The sequence below is a fragment of the Solanum tuberosum genome, unplaced genomic scaffold, assembly GCF_000226075.1.
Source record: "Solanum tuberosum cultivar DM 1-3 516 R44 unplaced genomic scaffold, SolTub_3.0 scf00021, whole genome shotgun sequence".
NCBI lineage: Eukaryota > Viridiplantae > Streptophyta > Magnoliopsida > Solanales > Solanaceae > Solanum > Solanum tuberosum.
Window position 1 is genome coordinate 2,222,626 of NW_006238947.1, and position 16,960 is coordinate 2,239,585.

General features: G+C 36.9%; 1 protein-coding gene across 1 annotated transcript in view; it reads right to left on the minus strand.

Moving 5' to 3' along the window:
• Positions 1-477: 477 nt before the first annotated feature.
• The window catches only part of LOC102586877 (uncharacterized), an 87,390-nt gene continuing 70,907 nt past the window's right edge, over positions 478-16,960 (minus strand). Inside the window, exons 47-63 of the mRNA XM_015306015.1 lie at positions 15,867-15,997; positions 15,178-15,660; positions 14,281-15,099; positions 14,046-14,122; positions 10,740-11,190; positions 10,579-10,665; positions 9,608-9,760; positions 9,316-9,500; positions 8,002-8,535; positions 7,702-7,879; positions 7,458-7,600; positions 7,248-7,374; positions 6,530-6,751; positions 4,955-5,311; positions 1,770-1,928; positions 1,358-1,645; positions 478-1,176 (exon numbers count right to left, since the gene is read on the minus strand). Coding sequence (XP_015161501.1) covers positions 1,051-1,176; positions 1,358-1,645; positions 1,770-1,928; positions 4,955-5,311; positions 6,530-6,751; positions 7,248-7,374; positions 7,458-7,600; positions 7,702-7,879; positions 8,002-8,535; positions 9,316-9,500; positions 9,608-9,760; positions 10,579-10,665; positions 10,740-11,190; positions 14,046-14,122; positions 14,281-15,099; positions 15,178-15,660; positions 15,867-15,997 — 4,520 coding nt within the window. The 3' untranslated portion in view covers positions 478-1,050. The remainder of the gene's footprint in view (positions 1,177-1,357; positions 1,646-1,769; positions 1,929-4,954; positions 5,312-6,529; positions 6,752-7,247; positions 7,375-7,457; positions 7,601-7,701; positions 7,880-8,001; positions 8,536-9,315; positions 9,501-9,607; positions 9,761-10,578; positions 10,666-10,739; positions 11,191-14,045; positions 14,123-14,280; positions 15,100-15,177; positions 15,661-15,866; positions 15,998-16,960) is intronic.

Here is a 16,960-nt window from a genome sequence, read left to right on the forward strand (position 1 = left end):
CCCAATGGTATGATTTTGTTCTTGTTCAATGGTCACAAGATCCTGCTAGATTGACATAATTGCGTTATATACATTCTACCTATCTTGTAAAATTATTCACAAATCTCATTGGAATGACACAATATTTCTGTGTTGTTAGACAAGGTGTTCTTTGAATGTGCAATATATATCAAACCACTCCAGAAACAAAACCTCACACACACCAACATAAAACGATCCTCAATCACCAATTTACTTAATTAACACTGGTTGGTCAGTTTTACATATAAAAAGTAATTCCGCATGAATAATGTTGTGTTTGCTGCAGTACTAGGCTTATACTTGCATGGATTCTGGATAAAACTATTTCAACATAATTACGTTTAAAAGTAGGTAATCCCCACATAGGTTTCCATGTATTATTAGACGGCAGTGCATTTCTCTTAGCCTAAACTATTCCATAAGAAATAATACAATTATAAAGGGACATCATGGACATAACAAACAAAAACAATCCACTTGAAATGAAATTCACTTGCAACTGCTGAGAAATTAGTCAACAACATCAAGGGAATTGCTACAAAAACTTCCCCTTGTTGAGAATTTCAGTTTTGACTTAATACGTAGACTACGTATATATCTAAGGAAATATTCAGATTAATGGAGGCATACAAGTTAAATCAAAAGCTATACAGATTCTAAGCAATGGAGCATGGTGAAGCTTAGTTGCATAGGGTTTTTCCCAGATTATGGGGTTTCAGGCCACCATCTACTTATAGTATAGGTATAGGTTTAAAAGGGACGATAAAAGCTGTACAAGTTTCCGGGGTATTATCTGGTCCTAATATTTCTAGCACACCTACTGATATGCTGACACAGATATATTATATATACATGCATTTCTACACTATGAAGATGAAAAGTGACTAGTCCTGGTTCTTGCCACTTGTACCTTGTGAGGGTTCTGCCATTTTAGCAATGGAAAATGATAGCTTTCTTGAAATGATATTAGTTGGTCATAACATCCTTCATTTTGCTACCATCATTGTTTATTGCTTCACTGCTCACTGCTCACTGCTCACTGCTTCCAAAAGTTGAAGTAGGCATCTGCTGAGGAGACCAGGAGCAAATTCCTTCACTGCTGGCCACATCGGCAAAAGGAGAATATGGTCTAGTCACTTTTGTTTTAACCAATGCCTGAACATCAGGGGAAAACAATTACACAAACATATATACATGAATAGACAAATAGTAGCAGCAATAATCGCATAATTGTTGTGCATCTTCCAAGTATTCAGTAGCTTTTGCTACTCTGGAGTTACCTTAGTCCTTGATCACAAAGTACTCATACTTTCTTACACAAATCATAAGCATATACCTTTGACTGACTTGGTCCATAAACGCTCCTTGCTTGCTCGATAGAAGAATAAACTTCAAACGCTTGATTCGAATCACGATGACACTTTATAACACGAACTTGGTCCTTTGCCTCAAGAGTTCGACTTTGCAGATACATTATAAGCCGTGAAGGGGGACCATTTGGAAGATCTTTCTTTCCATGAGTTAATTCCATTGTCACCAGGTCTTCCAAGAGGACATCCCATAAAACTGCACATGGATCTCTAGCCGGATTGAACTTCTTTTGTGCAATAAGATTGGAAGGTTGCTGGCAACAAATAGTAGAAAATATTTTCAGTGAGGGGACAAGTGCACGAAATAGTGCAGAACTGGGATGGCAAAAGAGTTCTAATCCCCTTTCAATTATTCAAGTGAACTGACTATTCACTTACTTGCAACAGAATGACCCTCCGGTGAGTAACAAGAATTATTCTTCCTTTAGGCAGCATGAAGTGATCTTCATAGGCATCAGTCAAGGCAAACTTTGCACGTACTCTGAAAAGGTCAACCTGGCCAAAAAATGATCCAGATTCTGCAAGTTGCAAGATTGCCTTCACAGAAGGAAGAGAATAACTATTAGTTTATACTTGACTGTAAATCTCAACCCAAAAATACGGCCATTAAAGTAACAAGCAAACATGAGGAACAAGGAAACATGTACAAGAAGCGCTTGAAAGACTTCATTCTTGTAGTCCACATAGAAGAAAGTTGATCTGGTAGCAACAGTTCTATCCGCATTTTACATAGATCAATCGAGTAGCACTGTTGTCTCAGTTTCACCTTTTGCATTAACACACTTTTTGTTGGTACTGTTGAGAATTAGGAAATTCTTTATTGGCTAAAGCCTATTCCTTGTAAATATAGAAATTAGGATTACTTGTAAACATTATTATATAAACCCCAAAATGCTTGAGGGAATAAGCAAGCAATTCATTTTCAAATCTATTCTTTCTCATTATTATATAAACCCAAAATGCTTGAGGGAAATAAGCAAGCAATTCATTCTCTTTTTTTGAGGGTACACCCACAATTTGTGCAAGCTACTCACCAAATCTTAGCTCATCACGATACCCATTTATTTTTCCTTTTAATTGGAAGATAATTTGGTTCAGACCCAACAATCAATTTGACGTTTTCTTATAACACCAATGCTGGCATATAGGGGTTGGCTACGGGCGGCACCCTATAACTATAACATATGCGTGTGTGGATACTTGATAACACAGAGGAAGTTGGAATAAAGATGGCAAACCTATATGGCATAACTTAATTCATCCTAATAAACATAAGAACATGGTGCTGTTAAAGGTGAAGTGATGAAAAGCACTAAATTCTGCTAGTGCTTAAAGCAAAAACCAGAACTGACATTTCGGTAACATTTTAGGCCGCAAAATATGTATTTTCCCCAAAAATAAACAACAATATGGACAGAAGAAATGGGAGTTTTTTGAACCCTTAATCATGTACATTTTTTTTTCTTTTTGATAAGTTGACTTTTAAAATTTGCATCTTAATCACTTATTTTTTATGAATTACCCCTTCAACTATTCACTTCTTTGCAAATTTATTCTGGAGTTCATTTTATGAGGCGTAAGTAGGAATTACATAATTAAAAAAAGAACGAGTTGGTACGGAGGAAGAAGGGTCGGATATTATCTAGGAAAACTCACGATAATTGGGTCTATAGATACTCATGGTATTTAAGAAAGCAATAACCCAACAAATCTGTTAGAATAGGAATAGGAACAAGAATAATATATCCTTCGAATAGGAATGTGAATAGAAATAGTTATAGAATCCTACTTAGAAAAGGATTATATTGTAGTGTCCTAGTTGGAAAAGGAGTCTAAAGTAGTGTCTATAAATAGAGTCTCAATGTAATAATGTAGATACACAATTCAATAATATTATTGTCCCATATTTCTCACAATTGTGCAAAAGAATCACTGGCTAGTGGCTATACACACGGGGATTTTACAAATGAAATTTGAGATCTTTCCAGAAACCATAAACTAGAAGACTTGCACGGGAATGGTCACTATTCACAACAACAACATACCCAGTGCAGTCCCACAATTGGGTTCTACGGAAAGTAGGATATATGCAGGCAGACCTTTGAGGGGGTAGAGAGGCAGTTTCAGATAGACCCTCAGCTCAAAAAAAGAGTAATCAAAGCAGGATGGGAAGGAAAATAACGACAACAAAATAGCGAGATAGACAACACAAATGACGCGATAGTAGAAGTAAGAATTGAAAAATAAGATATGATACAAATACTAAATAATACAACTAAGGAAGGAAAAAGGGAGACTAGCCCCTTTCCTTAATAATGAATATATCACTTTGTCACCTAGATCTAATAGTTTATACAACTTTAAAAAAATTCATCAAATTGAACTTGCTTCAAGTTTAAATTTCCATGTTATGTTTCCTCAATCAAACTAATTTTTCAACTGCTAATAAATATTTTCCACTACTACAAATATATACACAAGTGAGTTAACATCTTAAACTGTCTTCAATCAAATGGTATCACATAAAATGAATAGAGGCAATATAAAGTTCTCTTGAAAATCAGCTCTGTGGTTCTTCAAGTAGATTACTGGAATTTACATGTATTATTAACACTTCATCAGAGTAACTGAAGAATTACCAGAAACTAACAGCTCAGATAATAAATCAGTTGATCAGATGCAACCGCCCATTGAAAAATATTTACTGCTTGCACCCTACTATTAACACAATTATGCACCTCTGGTTTGACTAGAAATAAGGCTTAAAGAGATGGAAACAAAATGTGTCCACCTAACTTGAAAATATTTTGATAACTATACTGCTACTGCATTTCTGGTCTGCACTAGAAATAAGACTTAAAGAGATGAAATAAAATATGTATAGAACTTGGAAAGCATTTTGATAACTTTAAGGTTACTAGTGTGGTTCCCACCGAACATCTAGAGATTCTTTTATTACTTGTTCCCTATTGAGAAATGATGCTGACTTTAGGACTTCTATTTGACTCTTATACTATGGCTTTAGTAAAACCTCAGCAACATGTCTTAGATGGTTGCTTACCTTCTTCTGTAGCAAAATTAGTACAACACGAAGCTTCAGATTGCTCTATATTTAGCTAGTTAGAGAGAAACTATCTTGACTAACAATAAGATTCATGAGTGCTCTCTCATGAATCTTATTGTGCACATCCAAAATGCCATACTTTCTCTGCTCTACAATGTTTTGACCATAGGAAGGACCTATCATCTACCATTATTTCCAAGTATAGGGAGCTTATAATTCCCACCAACTTAGTAAAGATTCACATCACTGGTACAATTCCTATTTCAATGACTCAAATATTTGGTACTTCCCCATTCGATCTTATGATCAATTATATTGGTATGTCAAATAGTGGGAAAGAAAGGAAGCAAGGATCCATAATAGCTGGTCCAAATTAATGTATAGCATATTGCTATATTTCCTCATCAAATCTCATGTTCAAGCCTATTGGAATGCCACAAAGTAGGAAAGAAGAGAAAAACAAGAGACACAACAGCAAAGTAACAACCAAGTTCCCTACCTGTCCTTGTGATTTATACTCATCATAGGGTCGAACAAGATTATCACCACCTATCACTCGAGGCAGCCTCCTTCGAAGGAGTTGATCTTCAGAAGCAATAGCAGATGCTATTTTCATTCTCATAGCATTGGCACCTTCAGTTGTTTTTGACAAAAGATCCAAAACACCACTAACAGGCTGAGCAGCAGCACCAATTAACCCTTTTCCCACACCCTGTACGAAACCCTCAACTCCTGAAGCTTTAGCACCTTCCAAAGGTTTTGTTAAAATTCCGGTGACACCTCGGAAGAGACCCTTTGCAAATGCTCCTCCACCTTCTCTAATAACATCACCAAAGTCCTCCACACCTTTGCTTTCCTGAAACAAAAGAATGGATCAGTGAGAATGAATACCAAATAGAATTTAAACTTCCGCAACATATATGTAAATATAGTGTAGTAACATAACAATAAGGACGAAACTGACATTATCTGGAAATGTTATAATGTCAACAACAACAACAACATACCTAGTAAAATCCAATAAGTGGGGTCTGGGGAGGGTAGAGTGTACACAAACCTTACTACTACCTCGTGGAGGTAGAGAGGCAATTTCCAGAGGACCCTCGGCTTGAGTACAACAAATCAAAGAATGGGAAGGAAAACGATAATGAAGAAAATATAGCAACTAATACGAAAACAGTAACAACAAAAAAATACTGCAGTAACCGAAATACCATAAACAACAGATGGTGATAGAAATCAATAGCAAGACACTACAAGAAGAAATCTAATACTACGACAAACACCACCTAGCCTAAACTCACTGGGAAGCAAGACAACACTCCACTACCTACTAACCTTCTACCCTAATCCGTGACCTCCACTCTCCTATCTAAGGTCATATCCTCGGTAAGTAGAAGCTGCACCATGTCTTGTCTAATTACCTCACCCCATTACTTTTTCAGCCTACCTTTACCTCTCCTCATACCCACTTACCCAACATCTCGCACTTCCTCACTGGAGCATCTGCGCATCTCCTTTTCACATGCCCAAATCATGTCATAAAGAGGAAACTATTTACATTACAAAAAAGGTAAAAACGAAGATTTTTTTTTTATTGAGAAAGGTAACATATTTGTATATATAAAATTAGCTACACAGATTGTGTAGTCTCCCATAATTACAAGGCAGAGTGCATCCTTGGAAGCATTTTAATGGACCCTACATGTCATGGGTAAAATCGAAGATTTAGATTTTCAAAATTTCAGCAATTTTACTCGGATTGTAAATCAATGATCCAATCCCATTAATTCCTCTACAGTTACTGGAGTGAGGAAAATTTTATAAAAAGAGCCCTGCTAAATAACATGTTAAGTTGTCATGCACCATCTCATTGATCATAGTTCAATTGCAGCACTCTCTTATTCCTACACCTCCCTATCTTTTGAACTATATTTCCAAGAGCTAGAACGTCTTTTGGTACTATATTGCCATTCGAGTATTTAAAGTTCCATTCATCTTTTGCAAAATGCACAAAGAAAAGACAGACAAGAAAATAGAAATGAATTGAGAGAAAAGTTAGACATTGATGAACCTGTTTCTGTCGACTTTGAATAAATTTCTTATCCATCGACAATGCAGCAACACCTTTACTCATGTGTCCAAGTGCGCTACTGGCATTGCCTAATATATCAAGGCCAGAGAGTAGTTGGAGAGGCTGGCTAAGAAGATCCTTCTTGATGTTCGCAATAGCACTACCAATCATAACACTATGCCTCGTGCATATATTTTCCACAAATCTTTGGTTTATCCGCACCTGATATGATATAAGAAAATCACACAAAACAAATTCAAATTAAACAGCTATGATTACAAAGGGGTTGCCAAAAAATGACATGACCACTAAGTTGGAAAAAACAATCTTACATAATGGTCCTAGTTTTGGAAAAAAAGAAATGATAACCATGCAAGCTGAACATTGAAGTGGTTGGTGAGCAAGAATAAATTGTTAATAAGTGATTCATTTGCGCAAAGTAAATAAATGAGCACAAAACTTTTCTTAATGATACAATGCACATATAAAAGGGTGTAGATTTTTCTAATAAAGAATTATCGACAGTCCTAGGACTTGAGAGATGTCTATCTCTTTTAGTAGTTTATTTTTTAAATAAGTTAATCTATTTTTACAAGTAGTTTTTAAGCTAGCTCAATAAGAACATTCGGATTCCTGATCGTAGAATCCGGGACTCCAAACTGAACCCCAGTAATCAAAAAATTCAAATCTTTAAGTTGAAGCACCAGAAAATGCTTACAGTCATATTTTCAGTGTTTCCAAGTGCAGTCATCAGACTAGCCCAAAACCCAAGAACACCCACTGGCCGTTGTGTTGGGGACATGATCATAGAAACCTTCAAGCGTACTTCGGATATGTTGAGAACACTGTCAATAAGAAAAGGTCTTATATAATAAAAGCTTAGGACACCTCAGAAACTAAATAGTAGCATAGTGAACTGAACCTTTACCCAATTTGTATTATGGGATCAACAGACACTGAAGTAGTTTCTGTATCGTACAATCGAGTAAGATTGGTTTGTTGAATCATCCCATGAAGTCGCCAAATTATTGGTTCATGAATTTTAATTAGAAAGGCAGAATTTTCAGGTCCCTGAAAGAAATGTGCCCCATGATATTAGCAATACTAAGAACAGCAAAAATGAATACATGGGAACATACTTTCAGAAAAGAGCAATGGGTTCATCTACTAACTTGGAAACCTATGTATGGATATGCACATAGATCTAACGATCCATTAGATTGCTGCGTCAGTGAAAATTTCAAAACATAATCATTCTCTTGTCCAACTCTCTGTGGTCGGAAGAGAACTGGGGTTGGAGTTAAAGGCAATTGATTGTCCACTTGAATACCCCTCATTCGTACTTTTAACCTGACTCATAAAATTTGAGATCTGTCAAATAAGTATCTTCATAGATAGTTATTGTAAGTTTGAGAAGAAATAACATAGTATAGCCTCCATCACATAAATAGAAGAAACAAATATATTATTACCGGCTAACTCCAGACCCCAATCCTGTAGAATATGAGAGCACAAGACTCTGCACCGACAGATATAGTATCTCTTCTGGCGTATGATCAATAACAGATAATCCAAGCTCCGCGACCTCAACAATGACATGGAATTCACTCTCTGAGTTGGAAAGTGTTTGCTCTGACACAGAACTACTTCCAGAAGAGGGTAACAAAGAAAGACTTCTATTCAAAATAGAGTAGGTTGCATTTTCAGGCATCCAATCACTGATTTTGACTACATTAACTTTCTCTTCCTTTTGGATTATGACATGTAAAGCTTTCTTTGGTCCTCCAGAAACATGGATGGGGTGATGATCAAATATCTCATCAATATTATAAGTCAGTGATGCAGCAGGATCAGATCCATCAATCATGACTTCCAACAATCGTCGGCGACCAAGATCTTCCCAGGAAAATGACGCTGAAGCATTGGGAGGAAGGAATTTCCATGAATCGTTAGCACCATCGACTTGCCGGAAACGTATAGGATAAAACAATGAGCGATTTTCAACCCTGCAAACACATTTAGTCAGTAATTTTTCAGAGAAGATCATGACAGAATATTCCAATCTGATAATCTTTAATATACTGAAAGTAAAGAAAGATATAATGTCAGAAGAAGTCAATGGTCAACTCTAACTGTCCTATATCCTGGCAGCCATTTCATAAATGACAAAGGACACATGTGATCTGAAACAAGGAGGAGAACAAGCAAGAGAAAAAAGAATGACATGTCTCCTCATCATAATGAATAAAGCAGCACTCTCCGGTTCTAATGTTCAGAGCACTTGGTTCATATCTCTACTCTAGTCTAGATGACTAATTCAACAGGTTTGGTTATTGCATATTAACCAACGAACTTAATACAAATGTCAGTTTAAACAGGATAATTAAATGGACCCAAACAGAGTATCAAAAGTTATTGGTTGCTGTTAAAAAGAAAAAAGGGAAAGAGAAGATAAGAAAATCTGTTGAGATGAATCTGAGATCATCCAACCATACTAAAATACAATTTATAAAAGTTCCCCAAGGATGGGAAGAAAAAGAGACCAGCTTTACAGGCCTTGGTATCTCTATCACTGGCGACATTCTATCTCAAGCTTAGAAAAAGTATGGATTTTCTCTCATCCAATAATATTGAAGACAACACCAAACATGATGGTGCTATCTCACTAGAATGAAGTACAATATGAACACCTAAAATCAGAAGAAATTAATGACACAACTCAAGGATTAAATGTCAAACCCAAAGGGAAGAAGCATCACAACTGAAGTATGTGATGACAGTCAAACCTGTAAGGACTGGTGAAGGAATTGGGGCGAAGTATAACTTCATAGCGGGAACTTTTTGTTCCGCTTCTAACTTCAACCTTGAGATGCATTAGGTTATGAGAGGTCTGATTTTTCAAGCAAATACACATAACACCTTCACTATCAATACTAAATGGTGGGCTCCAATCATATCCATCAAGCCGCAACTGAGAGAAGAATAAAAATGGATCATAAGAATGAAAAACAACATACTGACTTTTACATTGATGGAGATTATGAATAACAGCAAGGACAATGTTGATTATATACAAACCTTTAAAAGTTCCACTTTATTAGACTGCCATGAAAAATGTTTTGGAGGATCTGTAGGATGAATCCACTCCACTGACTGAGAATCACACTGACACAAGCACATACTACATCCAACCCTATTGATGAATAAGCTATGTGGTTGAAAATGCACAACCTGCAGATGAATCCATTAACTCATTCAGTATGAAATTGACATCTCAGTCATTACTTTTCATTTGACCTCTTCAAGGACCACCTATTTCAGAATACATGGATATTACATGTTTCAGATCTGTCGGTTAGGATATGGTCTGGATATAAAAGTGATTCCTATGCACATCCTTCAAAGAGTAACCATTTTATGCACAATAATTGATTTTCTCACTTAATGTCACAACTCCTAACAACTTGGTACTGAGAGTAAAATTTTGTATTATTCTGATGCTTCGATCCCGCGCTTGCAACTCTGTATGTTGGGAGCAATGGATTTTCTAATATGATGCCTAATGTTGAGAAACCTTAACTGAGAGAAAATTTTCCTACTTTAATGTTGGCTTTTTTTAACCTGTTGCCAAAGCCAAAGGCAAATCCTACTTTAGCATAGTCTTTGTGTTCAGAATGGTAACGGTGTATTATCAGCATTACTTAATGATGGACATCGTAGTTTTTCTCTGACTTTTCTGTGACCAATTTAGTGCCAGAACAAACAAAGAGGCTAGGCATAGCTTTAATTTTAATAAATACATAAATTTATTAATATACACAAATCTGGTGTTTGTCGGAGGGGCCAGACATGTTACAGTCTCAAAGGGTGTGGATTAGCAAACTAGTAGAAAAGGCTTGCGTGCTGTAAATTCATACAAATAAAAACACATTTTCTCGATGTAGTTGTATGTCAAGTGCAGGATACTTGACTACTCAAATAAGCTCCTATATTCACGAGGGAAAACTCACCCAGTTAATATGACAAGGAGTTACAACAATTGAGGATACCTTTGTTCTGTCTGAAGTCATGCGCAGCACCACCGAAAGCTTGTAATAAAATCCATCCACACCAAAGGCCTTGACATCAACACGTTGCTGCAGGAAATCCAAGTTTATTGAGTGCCATAATTTTATCCATTGTGAATAAACCAAATCTTTATCCATGTTACCTTCTTTTCCAGCTCAAGAAGAGATATCCCAGAACTGAAGTTCTCAGAATTTTGTAGAGCGACAGCGATGCCCACCCGGGACGAAAGATAGGCATCATTACGTGATGAAAACAGCATGACACCACCACGGCCAACATAGTGTTGTGGAGAAAGCATGCTGGGAGTTGGACTTGAATCTTCAATAACTTCAAGTACTTGAATGTTTTTCCTTGCACCAATCTGTCTACTCACTGAAGTAGGGGGATTTTTCAGTGCTAGTTTAGCTGATTTGACAGCTCTGGAAAGAGAAAGTGAATCTACATCTGAGCTTTCCAACGGTTCAATTTCCACAACTTGATAAGCCAAATATAAGAATGAGTCGTTGCTAATCCAATATGGAACAAAGAATCGTATGGTTTTAGGAGCAGCAGTAGTTCCTCCCATGTCACGTTCAACACTAACACGCAACCTCCTGTACAAGGCACCACTCCACATAAAATTAGAATCACACAGTCTCCCGTAAACAGATAATTTCTGAGTAAATCATGGGGGTGTGTGTGTGTAAATACGCACAAAGAGACCTATTTCCACTTGGCATAGAAACATAGTTTTTCTTATTTAAATTATGTAAGAAATGCAGCTTCTTCGTAATTGAAAGACTGAGGTCTAGCTTTTCACTCCTGAAACCAGATTGATAAACCACTGAAACCAGCTTCTGCCAATGAGTTCACCCATCTAACACTCACTGATTCACATTGGAAGAGGAAAATAAGGGAAGCAAAAGAAAAGGGCCAAAGTACCATTCAGGTGAAAAGTGAGAAGCACATTGATATAGCTCCTCTTCAGAATTCTAAGATCATATGCAAATTATTTTTCTTAAAGGTCAATAGAAACAGAGAAGCTCATGGAAACTACTAATTCAGATTATTCATATTATAGAGCGAGGAGTATCAAACCGGATTTTTCTATTTGGTCTAGATTGCAGGGATGTGCATCACATATGATAGTATTGAGAATGAAGAATGGACATTTTCCTATTCAAACCCAAAGCATTTAATAAACACAGGTAATACATTTCAAACTTTACTAGTCATAGAGTTTATTTTCACCACATCCAATCAAGGTTCTATTAATTTTAACAAAAAGCTTAAAGTATCTAACTTTAACTTTGTTAAGTGTCCCATATTAGTTGGGGGAATAATGTTGCCTCTTCTATGGTCTTGTGCATCCTAAATTCATGAACTAACTTTTGAGGTTGAGTTAGACCCAATATCCATTTTTTAAAAGATGGTATCAGAGCTAAACACAGCTCTATTAATGATTTACCTAATGTTGCGCCCCCATATTATATTGTTCACGCACCAAATGTCCAATCCTTAATCCGAGGAGGAAGGGGTGTTAAGCACCCTATATTGGTCGAGGGAACAAATTGTTCTCATCTTATATGGTCTCGGACAATGCTGAAGTCACGAGCTCATTTTGAGGTTGAGTTATGCTCAATGTCCATTTTCTTACAATTTTCGTTACAAGAAAAATCACTATTTTGTAGGCTCTTTTGATTTCAATGGCAGAATGTTTTCTTTTTGATGTAATAATAACAATAATAATAATGATAAGGAACGTAATTAAGGGGTGGAAAGCTTTCCATGATAACATTTCCTTCAAGGTGAGGGAGGGGAGTAGAGTTAGTTTTTAGGGGAAAAAATAGTGCGGAACTTGATGCTAAAAGTTGATTTCCCAGGCTTGTATAGGATCTCTTGCCAAAGAGAATTATCTGTTTAATAGGTTAGGGGAACACAAGGGGAAATACTTTTAGGTTCAGGAGGGATTTCCATTTCCAAGATTGAGAGGTGATAGAGCTTCAGAGATTGCTAGCTTTACTTCATAAGCATAATCAGCCAGTCACCGGACTCGATGTTTTGTGTTGGAAGGTGGAGAATAGCAAAGTGTTCTTTGTTAAGTCTTTCTATGGAAAGATTCTGGTTGGGGGGAGGATAGCATTCCATTGAGTTCGGTTTGGATACCTAAGTTGCCAAGGAAGTTGTGTTTCTTCCCTTGGTAACTGCTAGAGGGGTGATATTTATGGCGGATAATGTTAGCATGTAAAAGGTTGTTTGCATAAGTTGGTGTTTTCTCTGTAAGGAGGCAGGTGAGGACATGGATCATATTTTGTTACATTGCAAGCTAGCCACAAGGTTATGGCGGGATATTTTAGATAGTTTGGTGTTTCATGAGTAATACCAAGATCTGTGAAGGAGTGGTTGTTCAAGTGGAAGAGTGAAGTTAGGAGAAGAAGACACAAGGCGTGGAATGTAACTCCTCTAGCTTTGATGTGGGCCACTTGGAGGGAGAGAAATAGGAGAGCTTTTGAATGGGTGGACTGTGGAGATGAATTTTGCTCAATTAAGGAGTAGCCTCCGCTCCCTTATATTTTACTAGTGCACCAATGCAGTTCCTGTTTGTATTGAGGATTGAGTGTCTTTTGGGGAGAATCATATTTCGTAGGGCTTCCCCTTTTTTGGTAAACCCCTTGCATATGGCCAAGTTGACCTTGTTAATAGTAATCAAATTTTTTACTTGATAAGAAAAAGATAATGATAATAATAGTAATATTAATCATAATAATTTAAAACAATTTTTAATAAGACTAGAAAAGAGAGCAACATTCTACATGTGATCTTTTTCTGTTTTTCTTAGATTCTACATGCAGGGAAATCTGTTTGCTTAAAGTTCTTGGCACTCTTACTTTGCTTGTTGCCTAATTAGTTTTGCATTAAGGTGAGTTTTATGGTTTGGCCTTCAATAAAACTGTTAATGAGCCTTGTATTTTATTAATAACTGTCAGAGTATTTAATCAATGGGAATAATTTGACAAAACATCATGCTAAACTCTTTTCTTTAAAACAACGCTATTGTTTATACCAGCTTGTGCACCTAGACTATTCCACCCAGTACATCATGATAAACTATCTTACCACTTATTTTGTTATCAATAGTGTTCTTGCCGCATCCCTATAGTGAATGACCTATTATTTTTTTTATTTTTTTTTAGAATGACCTATTATTATAATTGGTATAATGCATATTTATTTTTAGAGATGATGATACGTAGGATTAATATAGCCAACACCAACTAATTCTAGTTTGAGGTACAATTGATAGTTCGACGTACTTATTTTGTTTGTTTCTTTCAAATATTTTCCCAAGTTTTATATTGATGGCCATTTTTTCTGGTGCCAATTTTGAATGAAAAAAGAGAGTGCAGTGAGAATGTTGGAGCCATTTCTTGGTGCATATGCTTCTAGCAAAACGTAAGACAATACACACCTTTTCCTTTGTTGGTGAACCATAGAAAATGAGGAAGCATGATTATTATTCGTAAGATCCAAGATCAGTACAGAGTCCTGTTTGCATGGAGGAAAAAGCAAATCAGAGCAGGTCTACAAACAAAAGCCTTTTCTTAACATGTACAAATGCTATGTGCATGTGTGTGTCTGTGTGAGGACAGAAGTATTATATCCAGAAGCATAAATATGCACATATTTACTTCAAGAACATCTACCTTTTCCATAACCCAACCACCTTGAACAAATAACATCAGATATATAGGATTCCGCACATCAGCAGAATATATGTGCACGGTCTCCCGTGATGCCATAAAACCCCGATGTCGCTCTACAGTGTTTCCATCTTTCAATTTTTCCCAAATCGTAAAGTCAGCTCCACAAGGAAGCCGATTCTCCAACTTCAAGGGAGAACTAATTGATAGCTTCCAATCATAAACCGGGGAATTTAGCTCTGTATGTAGAACTGATGCATCTGTACCAACACAGAGCCAAAGCTGCTTACCACTGCCACCAGGACAACACAAAAGTAGATCCATTTTCTCAAGCTGGTTTAGCTTCAGTGCAGAAATAGGTATCTTGTTTCCATGCCTTACAGTATTTTGTCGAGAAAGTGTACTGCTCTCAATAGGCATTTGGTCCTTACCCAAGGCGAAGGCAGAGCCCACAGCAATAGGACGACCCCATGAATAAGGAGTCTGAGAATAACCAAGGCATGGACGGACTTGTAAACAGTGGTTAGAGCCCTTGGAGATGCATGTCCAAGGTAAGCTAGCCGAAGAACCAGGACATGTGACAATATTGTCCGTGTTATTCGCACCCCTCTCCTTAACTTGCTGCCTTGTACGAGTCCAACGTCTTCGACGGACAGTATTGTGAGCTGACTTTGTGCTACACTTGGGAGAATTTGGTGGCCACCTCAAGGTTTGAAAATCAGGCCCATAGGCCCATCCATCAACGTCAACAAACTGAGATTTGTCAACAGTCCAAGATGATATCCATTTCCATCCAGGAGGTAGGGTAGGTTCAAAAAAGTCCTTCATGATAGAAGAGGAAAAGGTCAACAAAAGCTAATCAACAACATTAACTAAAAGCAGAAGTCAGTAAATACTCACATTTGAGGAATAAGCGAAATCCCTAGTGCTCCACCTCCCTGGGTCTTTTACACCAGAAACTGGATGATTCCGTTGATTCTCAAAAATCTCTTCAACAAATATGCTATAATTTCGACCTTCTGAAGACAGATCTTGAGTATGAATCATAGACTCATGACATGATGAAATATCCAATGTGATATCTGAATCATTGCTAACTGTAGCGAGAGCCCGGAAAATTACGTGTTTTTTTCCATTTTTGGTGACAACCTCCAAAGCCACATAATCATCGCCCAGTGTTTTGGTGACCACTGACAGGGGTAGGAAGGAGCGGATGCTCTCCCATGGACCATTAGGTGTAAGTCCTACCCAAAACCCTATATCACTAGCACCAGCCTTTTCTCCTTCGTCATTTTCATAGTTTAATGCCATTTTCTTCTCAAAGTAAGTTGTTGAGACAAAAAGGCAGCCGCAAGAATTTGAGTCATTACTGTTAAGTTGGCCCTAGAAATGATATTAATATGAGTACACAAGGAGGTAATATTGACCACAGTAAAATTTCCAAGTCGAGATGCATTCGTTAAAAAAACAGATGGAAAAAAAATCTACACATATGATGTATCGTGATATGTTTAATAGTGGGGAATTATAGGGAAAATATTATAGAATAAAAAAAGAACCAAGACGAAAGAGCCAGCAGTGCAACTAACCCTTTTTCTTAGAGGATAACATCCAAAGTTTTCAACGTCAGACACTTGATGCAGCATTCTGAGTGAAGCAACCTTCTTTAAAATACTTGGACCATGTCCAACGGAAAATGACGACGCGCCAACAACCTCACCTGTGTTGACCATATTCAAACTACAAATTTTAGAATCAAGCAATTATAATTTAATTAAAAACAAAATTCAGCCGTGCTGATCTGATTTTGGGGAAGTCAACCTACTATTTAGCTTTTCTGGGACCAAAAAAAATATTGTTAAAGAGATGGAGTAGAATGAGGGATGCTAAGCCGCTAAGGTGCACTGAAGTGATAAAATTAGCTAAGAAAAGAAAATAAGAACTCCAAATCATGAGATTATCTGCAATAAAGAAATTTTGAGTTCCGCATACTACTGCATTAATCTGATGAATAATCCTTCAGAAAGAATATAGTTCATTTTCAGTTAAGCTATAGAAAAACTAAGGAAAATTGAAACATTAATGTTTTTCCCCTCCAATTTTGATTTGTCTGAATGCACATTTTTTTTTTTTTTTGACAAAGGTAACAGTTTTGTGTATTAATCTTCAACACTAAAGGCTGGGATCCCAAATTTACATCATGGAGCTACATACAGTTGCGAGTACTCAAAACAAAACAAAACTAGAACCTACTTCAACTTACAAAGAACCTAGGATATCTATAACAACTATAGGATCATCTACATACTCCAAACTGCACCAATAGCAAAAAGTGATTATGCAATTCATTTTGATCCTGTGTAAGGGACTACTAATACTCTCAAAGCATCTCATATTTCTTTCCTTCCATATGGTCCACCAAATCACTGCTGGGACAATTCTCCATCTGCTTTGGTCTGTACTGCCACTGCCTTCAGTGTTCCAGCTTTCTATAGCCTGACTTGCCCTTTGTGGCATGGTCCAGTTTGTGCCCCTGAAGCTGGTAAATAAGTGCCACAATTGTCTGACCACCTTGCAATGAAGAAACAGATGGTTGATTGTCTCTGCCTGTAGCTCACAAAAAAAACATCTGGGACACATATGTATTCCCCTCTTCATTAGATTCTCCTGTGTTAGTACCGTC